Source organism: Myxocyprinus asiaticus, chromosome 29 (genome assembly GCF_019703515.2).
Source record: "Myxocyprinus asiaticus isolate MX2 ecotype Aquarium Trade chromosome 29, UBuf_Myxa_2, whole genome shotgun sequence".
NCBI classification, from domain to species: Eukaryota; Metazoa; Chordata; class Actinopteri; order Cypriniformes; family Catostomidae; genus Myxocyprinus; species Myxocyprinus asiaticus.
This window is the reverse complement of record NC_059372.1, coordinates 1,387,501-1,407,972: the sequence shown is the minus strand read 5'-3', so window position 1 is coordinate 1,407,972 and position 20,472 is coordinate 1,387,501. Positions and strand designations below refer to the sequence as shown.

The following is a 20,472-nucleotide window of genomic DNA, read 5'->3' as shown; positions in this document are numbered from 1 at the left end:
AGAGTTGCAAAATAAAACACATTCTGTCACAATCTGGCTACATGTTGATGCAACAACTGACTTTACAAACGAAGGTGTCCACCCTTAATACTTCCTGAAAACACTTTGATCACAAATATGAACGATGAATTAAAATTATACAAGCTGGTAGATAAAAACTGTCAGTGGTTTCAGTTCATGACAAAAAATATAATCAGAAAAAAATAAAATAATTACAAAAATAATTTTGTTATGAAAAAAAAAACATAAATTGATTTAAGTGTAAATCTAACAAATTTAGTGAGGTTTAAAATATAATAGGGTAACAAAAATACACTTAATTAAAAACAAGCCTTATTATCATAAACAATATTGACTCTCAAGTTTTGTGCATGTTCATATATATTTTTACTAGAAAAAAAAAATAATTAAGAAGAGTTTAGAAAGGTTGTATTTCTCATAACCCTTTCAAATGTAAGTATTGACCAGATGAATGAAATATAGAAGCTCACATTAATCTGGAGAAGACCGGTGAAGAAAAACACAGTGAGGACCTTCATGATGCTGTTGTCCTGCGGTTATTTTCGAGATCTCTCGTTGGTCTTTGCTCTGTTAACTCAGCAGATACTGTTACATCGCACACACAGTCTGATGTTCAAATGATTAACCGCTGTCAATACAGACCTCACATCACACTGACAGACACAGAGAGACAAAAACAGTGGTGGGCGGAGAGAAACACAGCTGCCCAGAAATGTCAAAGTGTTACAAACAGGTGTGTGTGCCAATACAGTAGATATAATATAACTTACATTTATGCATTTGGCAGATGCTTTTATCCAAAGTGACTTACAGTGCAAATATTACAGGGACAATCCCCCCAGAGTAACTTGGAGTTAAGTGCCTTGCTCAAGGACACAATGGTGCTGGCTGTGGGGATTGAACCAGCAACCTTCTGCTTACCAGTTATGTGCTTTTGCCCACTACGCCACCACCACTCCAACTTAAAACAATATAATATACTGTACATAACAATAACAAAAATCAGAAGAAAAATTACATATTTTAATAAAATATAATGAAATGTGATGGGTCACGCAGAGACAGTGTTGGGTAAGTTACTATAAAAAAGTAATCTATTACAAGTTACTAACTACTTCTCTAAAAATTGTAATCAGATTACTTTAATGAATACTTCATTGAAAAGTAATCACATTACTAATTACTTTATGGTTTGGGCCAATAAGCAACCACCAGAACACCCTGGCAACTGCATTGCAATGTGCTGAAACACAGTTAAAACAACTTAACAACAGCATAGCAACAACCTGACAACAACCTAGAACACCCTGTCAACTGCAGAGCAATGTGCTGAAACACAGTTAAAACAACTTAACAACAGCATAGCAACAACCTGACAATAACCTAGAACACCCTGGCAACTGCATAGCAATGTGCTGAAACACAGTTAAAACAACTTAACAACAGCATAGCAACAACCTGACAACAACCTAGAACACCCTGTCAACTGCAGAGCAATGTGCTGAAACTCAGTTAAAACAACTTAACACAGCATAGCAACAACCTGACAACAACCTAGAACACCCTGTCAACTGCAGAGCAATGTGCTGATACACAGTTAAAACAACTTAACAACAGCATAGCAACAACCTGACAACCACGTAGAACACCCTGGCAACTGCATAGCAATGTGCTGAAACAGAGTTAAAACAACTTAACAACAGCATAGCAACAACCTGACAGCCACGTAGAACACCCTGTCAACTGCATAGCAATGTGCTGAAACACAGTTAAAACAACTTAACAACAGCATAGCAACAACCTGACAACCACGTAGAACACCCTGTCAACTACATAGCAATGTGCTGAAACACAGTTAAAACAACTTAACAACAGCATAGCAACAACCTGACAACCACGTAGAACACCCTGTCAACTACATAGCAATGTGCTGAAACAGTGTTAAAACAACTTAAAAACAGCATAGCAACAACCTGACAACCATTTAGAACACCATGGCAACTGCATAGCAATGTGCTGAAACAGTGTTAAAACAACTTAACAACAGCATAGCAACAACCTGACAACCACGTAGAACACCCTGTCAACTGCATAGCAAGTAGTTTACAGTCAGGTTAGGATACGGTGTGACTGTGGCATCCTGTTTGGAGGAAAATAAGGCTGGGCATAGAAATGCATCAATTCTTCAACCTCAAACTCTTCAGACATGTTTAGTAAGTTCTGTTCTCTGTTTTGTGTGCAGTTGTGTTGTGTTTTGTTGTCACTATCGCTGTGGAGAATCTGTTTTTAGATAAACAAAACTAGTTTTCTCTTGAACGCCCCCCAATGTCACGAGGGGTCTGTGTGAACTGTTGCTCTCGTGTTCTATCATGTACACACACAGGAGATCAACGGTCAGTGAACATTTTCACTAAATAATACATTAGATTTCAGTTTGTTTCTCATCAAATCTTATCGTATACTTTCATAACAATCATGAGTCTCATGAATAATTTATTAGACTTCTGAATTATACTTTTGTGTTCTTTTGAAGTTTGAAGAGGTGGTCACCATAAACTGCCATTGTATGACATCACTGAGCACAACATTTATTCACAATTTCTCCCTTTGTGTTCAGAAACTGAAAGAAAGTCATATAGTGTTACAACCACACAGGGGTGAGTAAACAATGACTGAATTTACATTTTTGGTTGGACTATCTTTTAAAGTAACAACAACATTTAAATAGCAAATCTGAGTTGAGTTTACTATCAAGTTACCTTAACTTAAATAGTTAAGTTCATTTTATATGATCTCTAAGTTCAGTGAGCTAAATACACAAGTTTTGGAGAACATCATTACTCAGTTCAGTTGAGGGAATGAGTTTCAGTGCGTCAGCGTCATTTCCAGCACAGAATTCTATTAAACACAACACAGAATTTGAGGTTACTTAGTTAACCATTAAACAGGTTGTTATTGTAGTATTTTTATATTCTTTTTTTCCTGTTAAAACTATATACATTTTGAGTGTATAGATAACAGTCTGCTTGATTTTTCTGTATTTATTTTTGGGTATTGACAGTAACCTTTTATGTACTACTGTGAATATTTGAAAGCAAATGTAAAATAAGGAACATGTTGGAGAGATTTAAATCACGATTAAACATCACCAAAAGAATGTGTGTACTGCACAAACAGCCTGAAGAACTCGCCAACAACCAGAGTTCAGTAGGACAGTAAATAAAGATGCATTGAGTTTGTTTAATCATTAACTAGTATGTCAATCACTAATACCTCCAGACTAAGCAGATATCATGTAGCACTTCCAGTTATATATTTAACAAACCTTATTTCAGTGCTTAACAGATCACTGATAAATGCTTTTTAAACTACACGACACTGTAAATGAATGCGAGAATTGTTTTTTATTGGTGTATTTTGCCATGAATAAAGAATAAAAAGCTGAACAGACAGGTACAGGGAAAGACAAAGTGATATATATATATATAAATAAAAAGAAATCCAGGCACAGCAAGTAAACAAAAGATCATTTCCACACAGTGATCGGACTACATGAAGCAAAGTAAACAGTTTTTTACTGGATGAGAAACAAATAACAAAATCATTCTGGAATCATTTCAACTACATCAGACCAACGAAGTGATGTAAACAAAGAGAGATGGTATATTTATAAATATTTTGTATATTTCATTTTGTTTTGAACATGTACATGTATTAATACCATTTATTAGTATTTACCAGGCGTGAAACAGTGTTAACTCTTATGTTTGTTAAAATGATGAATAAATAAATATAGTGAAGCGAATCCAGATTGAACATCCACTGAAATGTATTCAATAAATGTATATAGGCTTTATGTTTGGCTGTAACTAAAAACTTCTCATACATAAAGTATGAAAGGCACCTAATATCATTATAAAGTATTAACATTAGGGATGCACCGAAATGAACATTTTTGGCAGATACCGAAACCGAAACTTTATTTTGTCACTTCTATTTTGTCAACTGTTTTACTGTGGAATTTTGCTTTAAAAATGAACAAAGAGGTACAAAAGCTGTTTTAACAATAAATAAGTTCCATTGAACATGGATTGGATCTAATAAAGATAAATATAAGATATTAAGAAAACATTTTTGCACTTCTGTTTTTGCAGTTCAAAACAAGAGAACTCACATTTTACATGTATGTACTGTATATGATATCACATTATAAATTCGTATTATGGATATGTTAGGCAATTCCACAGAAATGTCAACCACATCAAGGAAAAGTTTTAACCAAAGGAACAAAACCCCCTTTTAAATTTGGTATTATAGTGGTATATAAGATCATGCTGTCCAGACCGTTAGAGGGCGCCGCTTGCTCACACAGTGCTGACTGGAGCGCTGAATGCAGACTATATTTTAAAGGGGTCATGACATACTCTTTTTTTTTAGAATCGTATTATCTATGATAATGTTAGTAAAGTTTATTTGCACCAAAACTGATCTACAAATCATTATTTAGTAGTATATGATCATTTTCCACCGTCTCTGGCCCTCTGTCCAAAACGCTCAGTTTTGGCGTAAGCGTGTCCTTAAAAGTACAATGTAAATGCCCACTGTTATGATTGGCTAACATCGTGCAGCCCCTCGAATATAGCCGTATTTGAAACTCAATCAGAAGGGAATGAACAAGCTCCACAACATTATAAAACTAAATGTCAGGGTTTACACATAATGCACATCCAACACATTGCATCCGAATATATTAAACTGTTCACTTACTGTAAATACAACAGCGCAATTAACTATAAAACAGAATGGAACTGTTTACCTATGGTTTTGAGATTGGGCCCAATGGTGTTTTTAACTGTCTCATCCTCTCAACAGTTTGCAAAGCTTGAATCGTATAATTATTGGTTCACAAGCAATCCACACTTATATGAGCCAAAACAAAAAACTGCACATATAGTCCAAAGCATGGTGAATAGACGCACACACATACTGTATCATCCTGCACATCGCCAGAAATGCATCAAGATGGTCAAAGATGTCTGTCTAGTGCATGTTTATATACAAAATAATTCAAAATAGTTCAGATGGGTCCCCTTTGGTGTTCAGGAATAGTTTGGCCACACTAGGCCTGTTTGTACTGCTCTCTCTCACGGAGTACGAACAGAGCACCAGTGGGCGGGGCCAAGGGTGTGATGATGTAAAGCAGGCATAGCTGTTTTTTTCTTGTAGAGGTGGTCATGAATTAATGTACTCCTAATGACATAGGGAAGTCGATAACGAGGCGTTTTTGCAGCTTGGTTTCAATAAATGCTTTTATTGCATTGGGGATTCAGTTTTAAGTTCTGAAATGTACAGTATGTTTTTATAGTAGAAAGACCTCTTATATGTCAAAATACCAAGGAAAATTTGATTCCTCATGACATGACCCCTTTAAACGCAGCCTTTTAAGGTTTAGTAATCACACTAGGCCATATTGTGATATCAATCTTAATTCAATCAATCAATGGATATCATACTGATGTCTCAGAAGTCAAAGTCTGCTGGTTTCAAAGTGTTTTGAATGGTTTCCCTCATTATGTAGCCTACAGTGAGAATGAGAAAGAATAAAAATGAAATATTACATGTTCTGTGCCAACCCTTCTACATAATGTGGCTATTATTATTATTATTAGGTTGTGCATTGTATTTCACACAGTTTTTATAAAGTGTGTTACTGATTAATTCTAAATAGACCATGATATCGACGTTTTCATGCTTATAACCGATATGCTGAAGGTTTTACTTTGGTCAATAACTGGCCGAAAACTATCGGTAGCCGATACACTGGTGCATCCCTAATTACCATGGTTATAACTACAAACAGAACTGTAACTCTATAACTCTGTAACATTTAACTCTCAAAAGTGACTACAAGTTAAAATACATAGAAACAGTTTTTTTTTACATTTTGAGGTTTATCTGCGAAAATGAATTCATGAGTTGTGCAGTTGTCCCGCACGCAAAGTGCTTGTTTGATGAAATACACAAATAACAAGCTTAAGAAAAAAATGCATAAATGTTTTGCGAAGGAAATGTTTTCCAAACAAAATCTGCGCCTCTTTCGAGACCTCATAAGGTCATAGGACCGCAGAAAACACCCGATGAAGAAAAGGTTAGTGTTCGATTTGACTTCAGAACTACATGTTTTTTCATAAAAACAATTTATGCTTGTAAAATGGGGTTAACTGTATTTGATTGTTATACAACATATTTGGTAATTATGAAAACATCAGTTTGAACATACGTGTACAAATCCAAATACAGAACCAAACACGCAAATAAAATCAATACCCAAACTCGCTACATACCACGTATCAACCTTAAAAAACTCAGTTCAGTTTAAATTAGCAATAATAAAAACAACCAATTTCTAAAATAATAATAATAATAATAATAATATTTATTGTCAAATTAAACAGTATGACTTTTCAGCATGATTGTTGGCTGGTTATTGCTTTCAAATGAAAGAGTTCAACTCTTAATCAAATCAGCAGGTTTTTAATAATTTACAATAAGACTCTAATTGCAGCGCATTTTGAACTATAGACAGTACAAATACTGCTGTGAGTCAACAGTACACATCTAAAAGGCATGCAAACATAAAAAGTAGGTCTAGGAAGCCATGAACCACACTGTGAAAAAAAAAGAAAGAAAGAAAGTTACTAGGTGAACATTTGTTTTTTTAGGTGTCTTAGTGCCTCCCTGAGCCTATGTCATACACATATTTTTTTTCTCTCTCTCAAATTTGTTTTTTTTTCTCAAAACTTTTTTTCTCCCACACAAAACAATTTTCTTTTCCTCTCAGAAAAAACAAACAAACAAAAAAAACAAACAAAAAAAAAACAGATCAAGTACCACAGCTGCCATCTGTCACCTTATAAGCTTTCAGGCTTACTGATAGTGGCATCTGGTGGCCGAGGTTGGTACTGCATGCTAATTGTGTTGCCTCTTCAGGAGAAAACAATTTTTTTGGGAGAATTTGTTTTTTTTTTTTTTATAAGAACAAAACAAAAATGTATTTGAGAGAAGAAAAAAAAATGTATTTGAGAGAAAAGTAGTTGTCTGACAATAGTTGGCTCAGGAAAGCACTAACAAAATGTAAAAAACAATTTTCACCTAGTGAAATTTTTAACTGTGTTTCAGGGCTTCCGTAAACAACATTAAATATTCTGGTAAAGACACACGGTGAAATACACATATATAAATGTGCGCACATACACACTAAACAGAGGCACACACAGCTGAACGAACAAGCAGACAGAAACATATTTGGTCTCTCGAAAAGTAAAACGTTACATTCATTAAAGCAGCTGTTTTCTGATTGGCTGAACAAACATACAGCTCTATATTTAGAAGAAGAAAAACAAATGACACAATCAGCCAAACCAATAACACGCTTGTTCAAATATCGTCAGGTTCGAGGTACATGTATGTAAAGAGATTGTAGTTTGAAAAAAAAAAAACAAATCTGTATTTTTGTCTTGTTTTCCTGTAAAAATATCTAAACATCCTTCAAGAGAGAAAAATGGACTCAAGAAGCAAAATTGGAAAACAAGTTTTAATATCTTGAAATATGTTTATTTTTCGTGAGGTTTTATGACTAAATCAAAGAAAATTTGGTGAGGTTTGTGCTTAAAACAATTATTATCTTACACATTCTTGTTTAAAGGATATTTTTACTGGAAAACATGGCAGATATACTGATCCATGTGTATGTTTGTGAATGTCTTCGATTAAAATATTGAACTTATTCCTTCACATAAGCATGCGGTGACTTTGGTTTAAAATGTTACCGTGAATCTATTTCTCTACGACTCTTGAAATAAATGTCTAGTGATTGCTACAGCCGGACTGCAGTGACTTTGGTGCTTTGATGACTGTACGATAATGTGCTTGTCTCTTTTGCAGACGGCTGTGATCTCCAGCGTCAGATGATGTTAGTTTGGTCGCTTCACGCTGGTGTCGAATGTTTTCCGTCAAGGCGAGTTTGTTGGAGAACTCTTAAGACTGCTGAGAGCCGCGTGGATACGGAAATGAAGTCGAGACTCCATAGAATAATCCTTATAATTCAACCTACAGATACACATAAACATACAGTACACTTATACAACACTCATTACATTGTTCTGTACACTAGACACTCTTACTGATACTGAAAGGTAATAATTATTTTGTGTTGTGGCAGAAAAGCAATATAAAGTCAGATGTTATTAATATATGTTGTCTGTTCCTTAGTAAAGCACACTACCTAGAGTCTAGAATGACATCATCTAAAACTATTCAAAACAGCATTTTGCTGATTCTTTTATAATTATTATTAACATTTTTAATCGAGTTAATAACATGATGAGCCAAATAATTAATCAAATTAATCACAATTGCATATTAATATTACTGAGAAAGGCCCCCAAATAAAGATAATTGAGTATATCCTATAATAATTCAAATATAACTATAACACTGGATATGATAAATATTACAATTCAGATAATTAACATTTTCTTTAAATTACTTACATGATTGTCGATTAATTAATCAGAATAATCACAATTAATTGCATATCAATATTTACTGTGCTCCCAAATAAAGATAATCAAGTATATAATAATTAAAATATCTATAAATATAATATATAATAAATATAAAAATTCAGATAATTCAATTGTTATAATATATCATTCAAATGAATAACATAATTTGCTGATTAATTAATCAGAATAATCACATTTAATTGCATATTAAAATTACTGGGCCACCAAATAAAGATAATTTAGTATAGAATAATATATATATATGTATGTATATATTAAATATATTAATTCAGATAATTCAGTTTTTAATCAAATTATTTCATTGTAAACATTGCATTATTGGTCCCCCAAATAAAGATAATTTTATGTAGAATAGTTAATAAAATCTATAAATATCATAATAATTTATATAATTCCATTTTTAATCGAATTATTTACATAATGTGCCAATTAATCATAATAATCACAATTAATTGCATATCAATATTTACTGGGTCCCCAAATAAAGATAATCTAGTATATAATAAAGACAACTATAAATATATAATAAATAACAAAATGTATATAATTCAATTGTTAATCAAATTCATTACATAGTATAGAATCATTTAAAAAAATCTATAAATATAATATATAATAAATATAATAATTCAGATCATTCAATTTTTTATCGAATTATTTACATAATGTGCTGATTAATCAGAATAATCACAATTAATTGCATATTAATATTACTGGGCCACCAAATAAACAATTTAGTATATAATTACTAAAATATCTATAAATATAATATATAATAAATACAATAATTCAGATAATTCAATTATTAATCAAATTAATTACATAATGTGCCGATTAATCATAATAATCGCAATTAATTGCATATTAATATTACTGGTCCCCCAAATAAAGATAATTTAGTATAGAATCATTTTTGAAATGTATAAATATTCTAAATAATATTTCAAATAATTCAATTTTTAAATGAATTATTTACATAATGTGCTGATTAATTGGAATAATCACAATTAATTGCATATCAATATTTACTGGGCCCCCAAATAAAGATAATCTAGTATATAATAATTAAAATAACTTTAAATATAATATATAATAAATATTATAATTCAGATAATTCAATTGTTAATCAAATGAATTACATAATGTGCTGATTAATCAGAATAATCACAATTAATTGCATATTAATATTACTGGGCCCCCAAATAAAGATAATCTAGTATATAATAATTAAAATAACTATAAATATATAATAAATATAAAAATTCATATAATTCAATTGTTAATCAAATTCATTACATAGTATAGAATAATAAAACAATATATCAGTATAATATATAATAAATATATTAATTCAGATAATTAAAATTATTTACATTATGTGCAGATTTATCGGAATAATCGCAATTAATTGAATATTAATATTACTGGTCCCCCAAATAAAGATAATTTAATATAGAATAATTTTTAAAAAATCAATAAATATAATATATAATAAATATAATAATTCAGATCATAAAGTTTTTTATTGAATAATTTACATAATGTGCCGATTAATCAGAATAATCACAATTAATTGCATATTAATATTACTGGGCCACCAAATAAACAATTTAGTATATAATTATTAAAATATCTATAAATATAATATATAATAAATATAATAATTCAGATAATTCAATTGTTAATCAAATTAATTACATAATGTGCTGATTAATCGTAATAATCACAATTAATTGCATATTAATATTACTGGTCCCCCAAATAAAGATAATCTAGTATATAATAATTAAAATAACTATAAGTATAATATATATTAAATATTATAATTCAGATAATTCAATTGTTAATCAAATGAATTACATAATGTGCCGATTAATTAATCCGAATAATCACAATTAATTGCATATTAATATTACTGGGCCACCAAATAAAGACAATTATTATATATTATATTTATAGTTGTCGAAGACCTGGTAAAAAGTTTCCAATTCAGTTTGAATAAGACCATCATACAACAAAAAGACAATATTTGAAATCTCTTCGTTTTAATAAAAATAATCAACCACTGGGAAATGAAAGTGCCCGAAGTAGAAGGAACACCCATATATAAGTATTAACCTAAAATCTAAAGTTCACGGACACGATATTCATTAATTACCTACATACGACATCTACACACATGAAAAGGTTTGAACTCACTTGGCGTCCTCGATGGCTCGTGTGGCTTTGATGAAATCACCCTGTTGCTTATAGAGTAACCCCAGCTCATATAGAGTGAAAGGGATCAGGTAATGATCGTAACGGATGCGCTTCTCGCTAGAAACACACACACAATGATGCCATTTTTTAAAACAACTGTAAACACCTCGTATTCAGATCTGTACAAAACCTTGATCTGAGGTCAAACTTGTTAAAAGTGTAACATTTCTTACATTTATTAAAAGTGTAAAACAGAAGTTCTACATTAGAACATGAAACTAAAGATGAAGTTCAAGTGTTTGTGTAGTTGTGTGTGTTTACCTGCTGAGCACCTGAGTGAAACACAGCTCTGCTTGCATTAATCGACCCAAATGCTTCAAACACAAACCCTTCAACATCTGAACCAAACACGTGTCATCGGGGTGATACTCCGAGGGGTCTGTGACCACAAACACACACAAGTTCATTTACTGCGATGTAATTGTTGAGTAAGAACAGCGAGTTTAAGGCTTGTGCAGCTGTTTCTCACTGGGGTCATTGTGCAGTTGCTCTTCTGCGCTCTCAATGGTGATCAGAAGACTCTCTGTGGCATCTGCACGTTTGCCAACGATGGTGAAGCCATTCCACACATACATCATTTCCTGTGTGGAGAATATAAAACATAGTTTTAGGGTCAGTTGTGTTGTATATTAGCGGTGAGATGGGATAAATAATGAGGGTTTATTTGTGTGTGTGTGTGTGTGTTTGTGACTTACCAGTACAGGAATCACCAGTTTGACTGGCGTAGGTGACGAGTACCTGCGTGATTTCCTCACGGCAAACTTCTCAGTCGGGATGGACTTACCGGCCAAACGCTGCTTTAACCCCTCCACCTGCCTACAACACACACACAAACACAAACGCACACAAACACACACAAACACAAACGCACATTAAACAAAACACAGTTCAGACCAGGACTCAACAATAAGGATTTTTTCTGCTGGTTCATTTCAGAAGTAGCTAAGATTTTTACTTGCCCCACCACAAAAAAAGTATACACTTTTTATTGTTAATTCTCAATATGTTTTTAAACATATTTTTAAACATATTTTTTTATGTACCAGAAGAAAAATATATATATTTTTCTTTCACCAACTGGGATTTATACAGCTATATGACAGCTTGTTTTATTTTTTTATTTATAATTTTCAACCCATTCTTACTGATGTTTCAAATCATTTTCGCAGTTTTCGATAAAATATCATCGCAAGCCGTTTTGACATTTAATCGTGCAGGATATGAAATATAGATATCTATAATTCAATTATCACTAGTCAATTTTTACCATAATGCTAATTCTTGATATCAGCAATAGAATTACCACTTGTGAAAATGCAATTTTTTTTATCAATAATTACATTTGCACTAGTAAAAAACTTTCATTCTTAATATAACAAAATGACATCATTACTTGCTGAAAAACCCATTCTTGATATGAAAATTTAATTTCAACTAGTAAAAGTAAAACATTATTCTTGATATATGTAATTGCATTTTTGCTAGTAAAATTTCACAATAATCTGTTTTTCACTCCTGTTCAAAAAACAATTACAGATATCTAAAAATAATTTCTTACTAGTTGTAATTAAAATTTCACATACAAGCTATGTTCTTCTTACTAGTAAAAAGTATAATTTTTTATATCAATAATTACATTGTTACTAGTGCACATGTCAATTCAATCAGCTATTGAATTCAAACTAGTACAAAAGCTAATTTCTTATATCTGTAATTTGGTTTTCACTAGTGAGAAAGTTAATTTCTGTAATGTGATTGAAACTAGTAAGAAAGTCTAAATATCTAATCACTCTTCAATTTATTAACATCTGAAATCCATTTCCAGATATTTAAAATATCAAATATAGTATGCTGAAATATGCTTACAGATATAAAAATTTGCCTTTTCAAACAGTACTTCTTGATATCTGCATATTTAAGTAATGTAATTTTGATATCAAAAACAATTTTTACTAGTAAAAAATGCATTGCTGATATGTGAAATTTTAATTTCAACTAGTAAGAAATTAATTTTAGATATCTGTAATTGCATTTTGAACAAGAGTGTATGACAGATCTTTGTGAAATTTTACTAGTAAAAAAGCAGTTACAGATAAACATTTTTTGTGCAATTTTTACTAGTAGAAAATGCATTGCTGATATGTGAAATTTTAATTTCAACTAGTAAGAAATTAATTTTAGATATCTGTAATTGCATTTTGAACAAGAGTGTATGACAGATCTTTGTGAAATTTTACTAGTAAAAAAACAGTTACAGATATACATTTTTTGTGCAATTTTTACTAGTAAGAAGTGCATTACTGATATGTGAAATTTTCATTCCAAGAGTGAATGACAGATCTTTGTGAAATTTTACTAGTAAAAAAGCAGTTACAGATAAACATGTTTTGTGCAATTTTTACTAGTAGAAAAGTGCATTGCTGATATGTGAAATTTTAATTTCAACTAGTAAGAAATTAATTTTAGATATCTGTAATTGCAATTTGAACAAGAGTGTATGACAGATCTTTGTGAAATTTTACTAGTAAAAAAACAGTTACAGATATACATTTTTTGTGCAATTTTTACTAGTAAGAAGTGCATTGCTGATTTGTGAAATTTTAATTTCAACTAGTAAGAAATTAATTCTAGATATCTGTAATTGCATTTTGAACAAGAGTGAATGACAGATCTTTGTGAAATTTTACTAGTAAAAAAAGCAGTTACAGATATAATGTTTTGTGCAATTTTTACTAGTAAGAAGTGCATTACTGATATGTAAACTTTTTATTGGTACTAGCAAGAAATTAATTCTAGATATCTGTTATTGCATTTTGAAAAACAGTGAATGACAGATCTTTGTGAAATTTTACTAGTAAAAAAGCAGTTACAGATATAATTTTGTTTGCAATTACTTCAGCATGATTAGCTGCACGCTAGCTTATCTGATTGAGTTTTGTACTTTAGTTAGAGTCCAGCCAAACATGCAAGCTGACACAGGAGAGTTTGAAAGAAGCATCACAAAATGACGTGGTTGCTTCAGAAAATGTGCTTTTCATGTCGCATTTGCTTTAAGTTTTAGAAGGTCAGTTTTACGTTTAAAACCTCCATTTAGCATTCACCTTTAAAACCTTGTCTGATTATGACACTTTCACTCACTTTTGGCGCTCCCTGCTGGACATTTAGTGTAATTAATGTGTAATTTCTTGGTAAAAATGTTGCCACGGTCATGTAAATTTCATGGGATTAGTCTGTAGATAAGTTTACCTTGGTGAAAACTTTTCTCTAAATATTTATAAGCAGTGACAACAGTTTATGAACCAAACAGCTTTATAAGAGTCATAGGACCTGCCTAAATAACTCCACTATATTCTCTCCAGTCTTCTTAACGTCTTCCTCGGACATCATACTGAGTATAGCAGCTTTCTGATACACATAGGTGGCCTGAAACGACACGCAACACCTGATTTTAAACACTGAACGTTTCTCTAAGAGCGAGTGTGTATTGTATGAGAGTGGATATTTGTGTGTGTGTGTTACTTTAGACCAGCGGCTCTCTCTGCACAGCAGATCAGCATATCGATACGCATCTTTCCACTGCTGTTGGAACGAGTGACACCACATCAACTCCCAATAACACAGATGATGAATCTGACGCCACTGTTGCTGCACTGAGACACACTCCTCAAACTTCAATACTGCCTGAGACACAGAAAGAACTTTCACAATTACCATAAATTAAAATAAACTAAATCCACTGTTCTAAATTTCATTACTTCATAAAGTTCAAGTAGATTGTGTTTCTTCTGTAGTCACACTGTTGAGTATTGGCATAATGTCTGGCCAAGAACTGTCACTGAAATTACATTTTTAACATTAATGGCGACTCCTTGGTCTTGCTAACATTTTATGCAAATTAAGCCTCCTATGGTATTGAAAAATGGCACCTTCCTTTGGTATTCGCTGTCATTTTTGTCCTGCAAGGTTTAGATTTTATATAGGTTTAGATTTATTTTTTTGATGATGACAATGATACCATTTCTTCTTCCCTGAAGTAAGAACAATAAAATTATGCATTTCTTTTGGAATTTTATGCTATTTTTTTATCTTATTAACATGTACATTTCTAAATTTTATCATTAATTTGAATATACAAATAAGCAAATTATTTGTATTTATTTTTTTTACTCAGACCCTACACTTCTATAAGTTGAAACATGAAGAAAATATGAGAATGTGACATAAATTGGAGGCAGATTGCTGCTATCTGGTGAACAAAATATAAATAACATGAGTTGAACACCATGTCATGCCAGTAACAGCCAGTAGATGACTGTAGACACATACTGTGTAGTCTGATGACTTGTTATAACCTATTTTTATATTTGATCACAAGATATGCATTTGGATATATATTATTAAACTATTATTTGTCAAAGTTTAGCATTTTAAATTGATTTGAAGTGTTAATTTCATTATGCTGCAATCAAACCTGACCATGGTGTTACAAAGACACAGAATAAACATTTTTCTACCAATGATTAATTTCAAACATAAAAATTTAATAACTCAAAGTAAATTCATAATACTGTCAAGAAAATGAACATCAAGAAATAGAAATTAACTGCAAAATTCTGAAAATTCAATTAGAGGATAAAACAGAAGAATCAGAGTAAACATTTTGCTATATCAAACTTTCTACAGTAAAAATCTATTTTGTAATTATTGTGTGTGTGTGTGTGTGTGTGTGTGTGTGTGTGTTGAGTGTGTATCAGATTGCTGTCATCAGCTGGAAAACAACAGATGACTTGTAATGTCAACAATGACCACCAGATGGCTGTAGAGCTCCACTTACGGATGACCTGATTCTCTGTGTGTGTGTGTGTGTGTGTGTGTGTGTGTGTGTGTGTGTGTGTGTGTCAGATTGCTGTCATCAGCTGGAAAACAACAGATGACTTGTAATGTCAACAATGACCAACAGATGGCTGTAGAGCTCCACTTACGGATGACCTGGTTCTCTGTGTGTGTGTGTGTGTGTGCTCTGCATTGTGAATGTGTTATCATCTCACCCATTCATTTATGAGTGTGTGTGTTTAGCATTATGACTGATTTATTTTATTTTTTTGTTTTTTGACAAAAGTTAAAAAAGCTCTATTTTATAGTCCCACCAGTTCATTTGTGTGTGTTTGTGGGTGTGAATATTTTGCACTGAGGATGTTTTAGAGTCTCACCCTGTAATTTCTGTCTGTTTTTTCTGCATTGTGGCTGATTTATTGATTGTATTTGACAGATAAAAAAAATTAAAATAAAAAAAATTCTCTGTTTTTTGGTCTTTCCCATTAATTTTCAATGGTCGGTCAGTTTTGACCATGAATACCAAAGGTGTCACTTTTATTTTAAATGTTTTTTATATATATGTTCAGATGGCAAATGGAGGAAAAGTTACCAAGTCTTGTACTGCTCAGATAAAGGAAACCATTTTTATTAAATTAGGAAAATGTATTTCAGTCACAAATGACCGAATGCCATTAAATCATATTTTCACACTTTTTACAGCTTGATTGATAAAACTATTCTGCTCACAAGTGATATTTCCCTTGATTTTTCTTTGTTTTGTCTCATATTTTATCTCAAGCATGCTCTTCAATGACACTTTTGTCCACTTGGTTAACAAGTACACTCATTTTTGAAAAAACTTTATGAAGGGGAAAAATGTATAGAAATCATTTTCACACAATAAATATTGAAATGGTTATTTATTATTATAATTTTAAACATGTAATAATTATTATTTATATAATGTATTTTCATAGTTTAAAATTGAAAGTCTGTGTCTGGGACAAGACTAAAACAGCCAAATCTAAACATAAAAGACATTTGAAAAGTACCAAAAATAAATGATGAAGGCATGGTAAACGTTTCCAATTCCGTTATGAGGCACCTGGACAAGGTGGGAGCTCTCTAAAAGATCCATCACATAGGCTGAGCTGTGGAGGCTGGAGCCATTTCACATTGCCTTCTTGCTCAGAGCAGTGTACGAAACCCTACCAACACCAGTCAACCTGCACAAGTGGGGGGTGAGGGAGGACCCACTCTGCAAGCTATGTGGAGGAAAAGGAACAATGACGCACATCTTGTCAGGGTACAGAACTGCTTTGACCCAAGGGAGATACCGATGGCGTCATGATAGGGTGTTGACAACACTCGCAGACATCCTAGAGCAGCAAAGGAGAAAGAGGCATCCAGCCAAACCAAAACCACTGCTGAACACCATCAACTTTATCAAAGAGGCTGGTCGCTCAGGGTGAAGCCAAACAAAATCTTTTGCAGTCAAACGGGGTGGGAGATGAGGGTCGACCTGGGTAAAAAGCTTCAGTTCCCAGAAGCGGGATTGTCCACAACCCTGAGATCAGATGCCATTATCTGGTCTCCTGGAGGAAAGAAAATTATCATAGTGGAACTGACAGTTCCATGGGAGGAGGGCTGTGAAGAAGTGAAGAGAGAAAGAAGACAAGTACCAACAACTGGTCCAGAATTGCTGGGAAAAAGGGTGGACAACATGGCTGTTTACAGTGGAGGTGGGATGTCGTGGATTCCCAGCTCAATCTGTATGGAATCTGCTGAAAAAGTACAATTAAGGGCCACAAGAGAAAAACAGCTGCCCGAAGGTTGGGGGAAGCGGTGGAAAGAGCCTCCTGTTGGCTCTGGCATAAGAGGGAGGGCATTAGCTGGAAGCCTGGAGGAGAGGGGTAGTGACTTGGCCACCACTGCCAACTGGAGAGTGTTGTGGATAAGGGTGCAAACACTCTGTGAAGGTTGGGTGCCACCTGAAGACCTCTCTTCCTGGCCAAGGCTACATCCATTTAAAATGGTTGTAACATGGCAACTTAGATGTAATTAAATCCATACCTTAATATAACAATAAATTCTGTTTGTTTTAATAAGAATAATCAACCCCTGAGACATGAAAATGCCTGAAGTTTAAGAAACACTAATTTAATTAACAGATTATGCTGATGTCATTAAACAAGCTCTTACCTTCTCAAAGTTTCCCCACAGTAATGTGATCCTCGCGGAGTAAAACAGGATTATTGAGCCCTGCAGAAAAAAACACAAACATTACAACGAATGAAGTGGGACATGCAAATCTGTAAAATATCATTTTATATAATGCTTTGCGTTGAGTGTGTGTGTATGTTCTTACACTAGGAAATTTTTCTACATACGGCTCTAACAGAGCTTCTGCCTCCACAAGGTTCCCCTCACCAGTGCCTGAAACACACACACACACACACACACACAAATCAAATATTTCATTAGATATATTTAGCTTTTTATGAGAGAAACGTAATAACATCAGTCTGTCTCATTGAGTGGAAAATGATAACTATTATTACACTGCTCTATGGAATACTCTATTCTGACTGGTCAGTGGCGCCATCTATTGGTCTGATATTTCTGAGTAACAACCGCACATCCGGGTATTGCAAGTCATCTTTCTTCTTGTATCACTTTGCGATTTCTAAAAGTAAGCTTGCCCAAATCACGTCCATTTCTTTTCTTTATTTAGCAAGTAGTCTTGTAATAAGCTGGATAATGAGAAGTCAGACTGGCTTTTTCGCAAGATAAACACCAACAGAACTCCGACGCAAACCAGAGGTGAAATTCAGCTGTTTGGTGATTGCTTTCTGATCACATAATTACATCATTTCAACGCAAATCAATATTTATGTCCATGTATTTATTTATTTGGCAAGTAGTCTTGTAATAAGCAGGATAATGAGCAGTCAGCTGCGTCAGGTCCTGATCACCCTTTTGGGGTTTATTTTGCAATGACAACCAGCTGACCATACATTATCCCTTACAAATTAAAGCAATGGTAATTTTGTATTTTACTATCTGACATACAAATTGAAATAAGCACAGACAATCTCTAGAAATGAACTGTATGTGGTTAAATCCTTAACCAGTAATTAGAAACGACTAGAAAAGTCATGAAAGTTCATTGGTTAGTTTGTTGCTTTTGGGACCCTGCATTTTTTTGTCTTCACTGAAACTGAAAATGCTGCATGAAGCCATAAAATCCCAGCCAGTAACATTGCTTGTGTTGTGTAGTTACCCAGTATGAGACAGACATAAGTGTGGTAAAACAGCAGCGTCAGAATACACAGTATAGATCTGAGACTGGGACTGCTGGCGCCGTCTCGCAACTGAGACAAACCAAACTCCTGCAGAACATACACAACCATTAGTGTGAGTTATGTGACTGTGTGTGTGATGTGAGTTGTGTTTTACTCACTCTGTTTCCTGAGAAGCCGATGAACTCCAGCAGTCGAAGGATTCGTGCAGGTAACAGAGACAGCATCTGACAACACAAGCATTAGAGTTTGAAATAAATATTTAAGACTTGTATTCAGCTGCTGTTTTAATGATTCTTACAGTTAACCATTGAATTTATCCACTATATTATTCACACTTTTTTCCCAATGGAAACTCAGTTTCCCTATCTGTCACTCACTCGAAGTTGTGTCAATGTAGTGACACTAGGGGTCACTCTTGGGAGCCCCAAACTTTGAAAAAAGGCCAATGGGAATTGGCGAGTGGAATTTGCATGCCACTCCCCCGGACATACGGGTATAAAAGGAGCTGGCTCGCAACCACTCATTCAGATTTTCTCTTCGGAGTCAAGCGGTTGCGTTCAGTGCACTGAATTCAATCTCGCTACTATTCACCTCAAACTGCTGGATCTACGGCGCATTTCAGCGGCTTCTCCCCCTCTGCACCTGTGGAGTGCAGAGAATGCCCCTGGCGCTTCGGCTGAACAAAAAGTGTATATTCTAAAAGAGTATATATTCTATCTAAAAGAGTGGCACTCACGGAATGTCTTTTTAAAGATGCCTTTCTGCAGGAAGCAGACGCCACCCGTCTTACGGCTGGCCACCGAGAACCCGAGGAAGGCTTCGAAGCGCCCCTGAGACGGGCGACCCAGGGACGAGGAGACCCACTACTCTGGAGCTGGTGGACAGACCACTCCATCCCCTGGTGGAGGGCCGGGAGGAGAATCTTTTGTTTCATTTTATTTCGCCGGATGCCCAAGAGGCTGCGGTACCCAAAAGTTCAACAAAAGAGCGGTTTTCTTGTTCCCTGGGTCACATATCCGGTGCGCACGGCCGTCGTCACGATCGCCGTCCACCGTCCCATTTCGGCAGGTTCGGCGCTCCAGCGGCGGGCCCCCCACCCCTGCGTGCCCAGCTGTGGCACGAACACGCCCATACCGGGTTGGTTCCGATGGACTGCGGGGACGATATTCCTCCTCCCCCCTCCCCGGCCAATCTTGTGGTGGGTATCAGGAGCCAGGTAAGTGCTTCGATGTCCCTGGACTCAGCACGGCCAAGGGGCTCGAGCCCCCTCGACATGCGCCTCAGGCTCCGCCCCACCGTGAGGCCCCACCCGCCGGTACCTCTGACGTGATTGTCCCCTTGGTCCCCCTCGCCCGGAGTTTGGATGCGTGGCTTGCGCTCTCCAACCCATCCTGATGGCTGACCTGGACCGACTCGGCTACGTGATTCAGTTCGCCAGGCGCCCGCCCAGGTTCAGCGCCGTCCGCTTCTCTTCGGTGAAGGGC

General features: G+C 34.3%; 2 protein-coding genes across 15 annotated transcripts in view; both read right to left on the bottom strand.

Moving 5' to 3' along the window:
• Positions 1-658, bottom strand: part of cfi (complement factor I) — a 28,192-nt gene extending 27,534 nt beyond the window's left edge. For all 13 annotated transcript variants that reach the window (XM_051662371.1, XM_051662372.1, XM_051662373.1 and 10 more), the window contains exon 1: positions 492-658. In XM_051662371.1, the coding sequence (XP_051518331.1) occupies positions 492-539 (48 nt within the window). In that variant the 5' untranslated portion in view covers positions 540-658. The remainder of the gene's footprint in view (positions 1-491) is intronic.
• A 2,748-nt stretch (positions 659-3,406) lies between these two features.
• The window catches only part of LOC127420281 (tetratricopeptide repeat protein 39B), a 37,035-nt gene continuing 19,969 nt past the window's right edge, over positions 3,407-20,472 (bottom strand). For both annotated transcript variants that reach the window (XM_051662443.1, XM_051662445.1), the window contains 11 exons: positions 19,147-19,212; positions 18,967-19,075; positions 18,052-18,119; positions 17,886-17,945; positions 14,388-14,549; positions 14,196-14,291; positions 11,564-11,680; positions 11,338-11,449; positions 11,130-11,247; positions 10,809-10,925; positions 3,407-8,130 (listed from right to left, as the gene is read on the bottom strand). In XM_051662443.1, the coding sequence (XP_051518403.1) occupies positions 8,034-8,130; positions 10,809-10,925; positions 11,130-11,247; positions 11,338-11,449; positions 11,564-11,680; positions 14,196-14,291; positions 14,388-14,549; positions 17,886-17,945; positions 18,052-18,119; positions 18,967-19,075; positions 19,147-19,212 (1,122 nt within the window). In that variant the 3' untranslated portion in view covers positions 3,407-8,033. The remainder of the gene's footprint in view (positions 8,131-10,808; positions 10,926-11,129; positions 11,248-11,337; positions 11,450-11,563; positions 11,681-14,195; positions 14,292-14,387; positions 14,550-17,885; positions 17,946-18,051; positions 18,120-18,966; positions 19,076-19,146; positions 19,213-20,472) is intronic.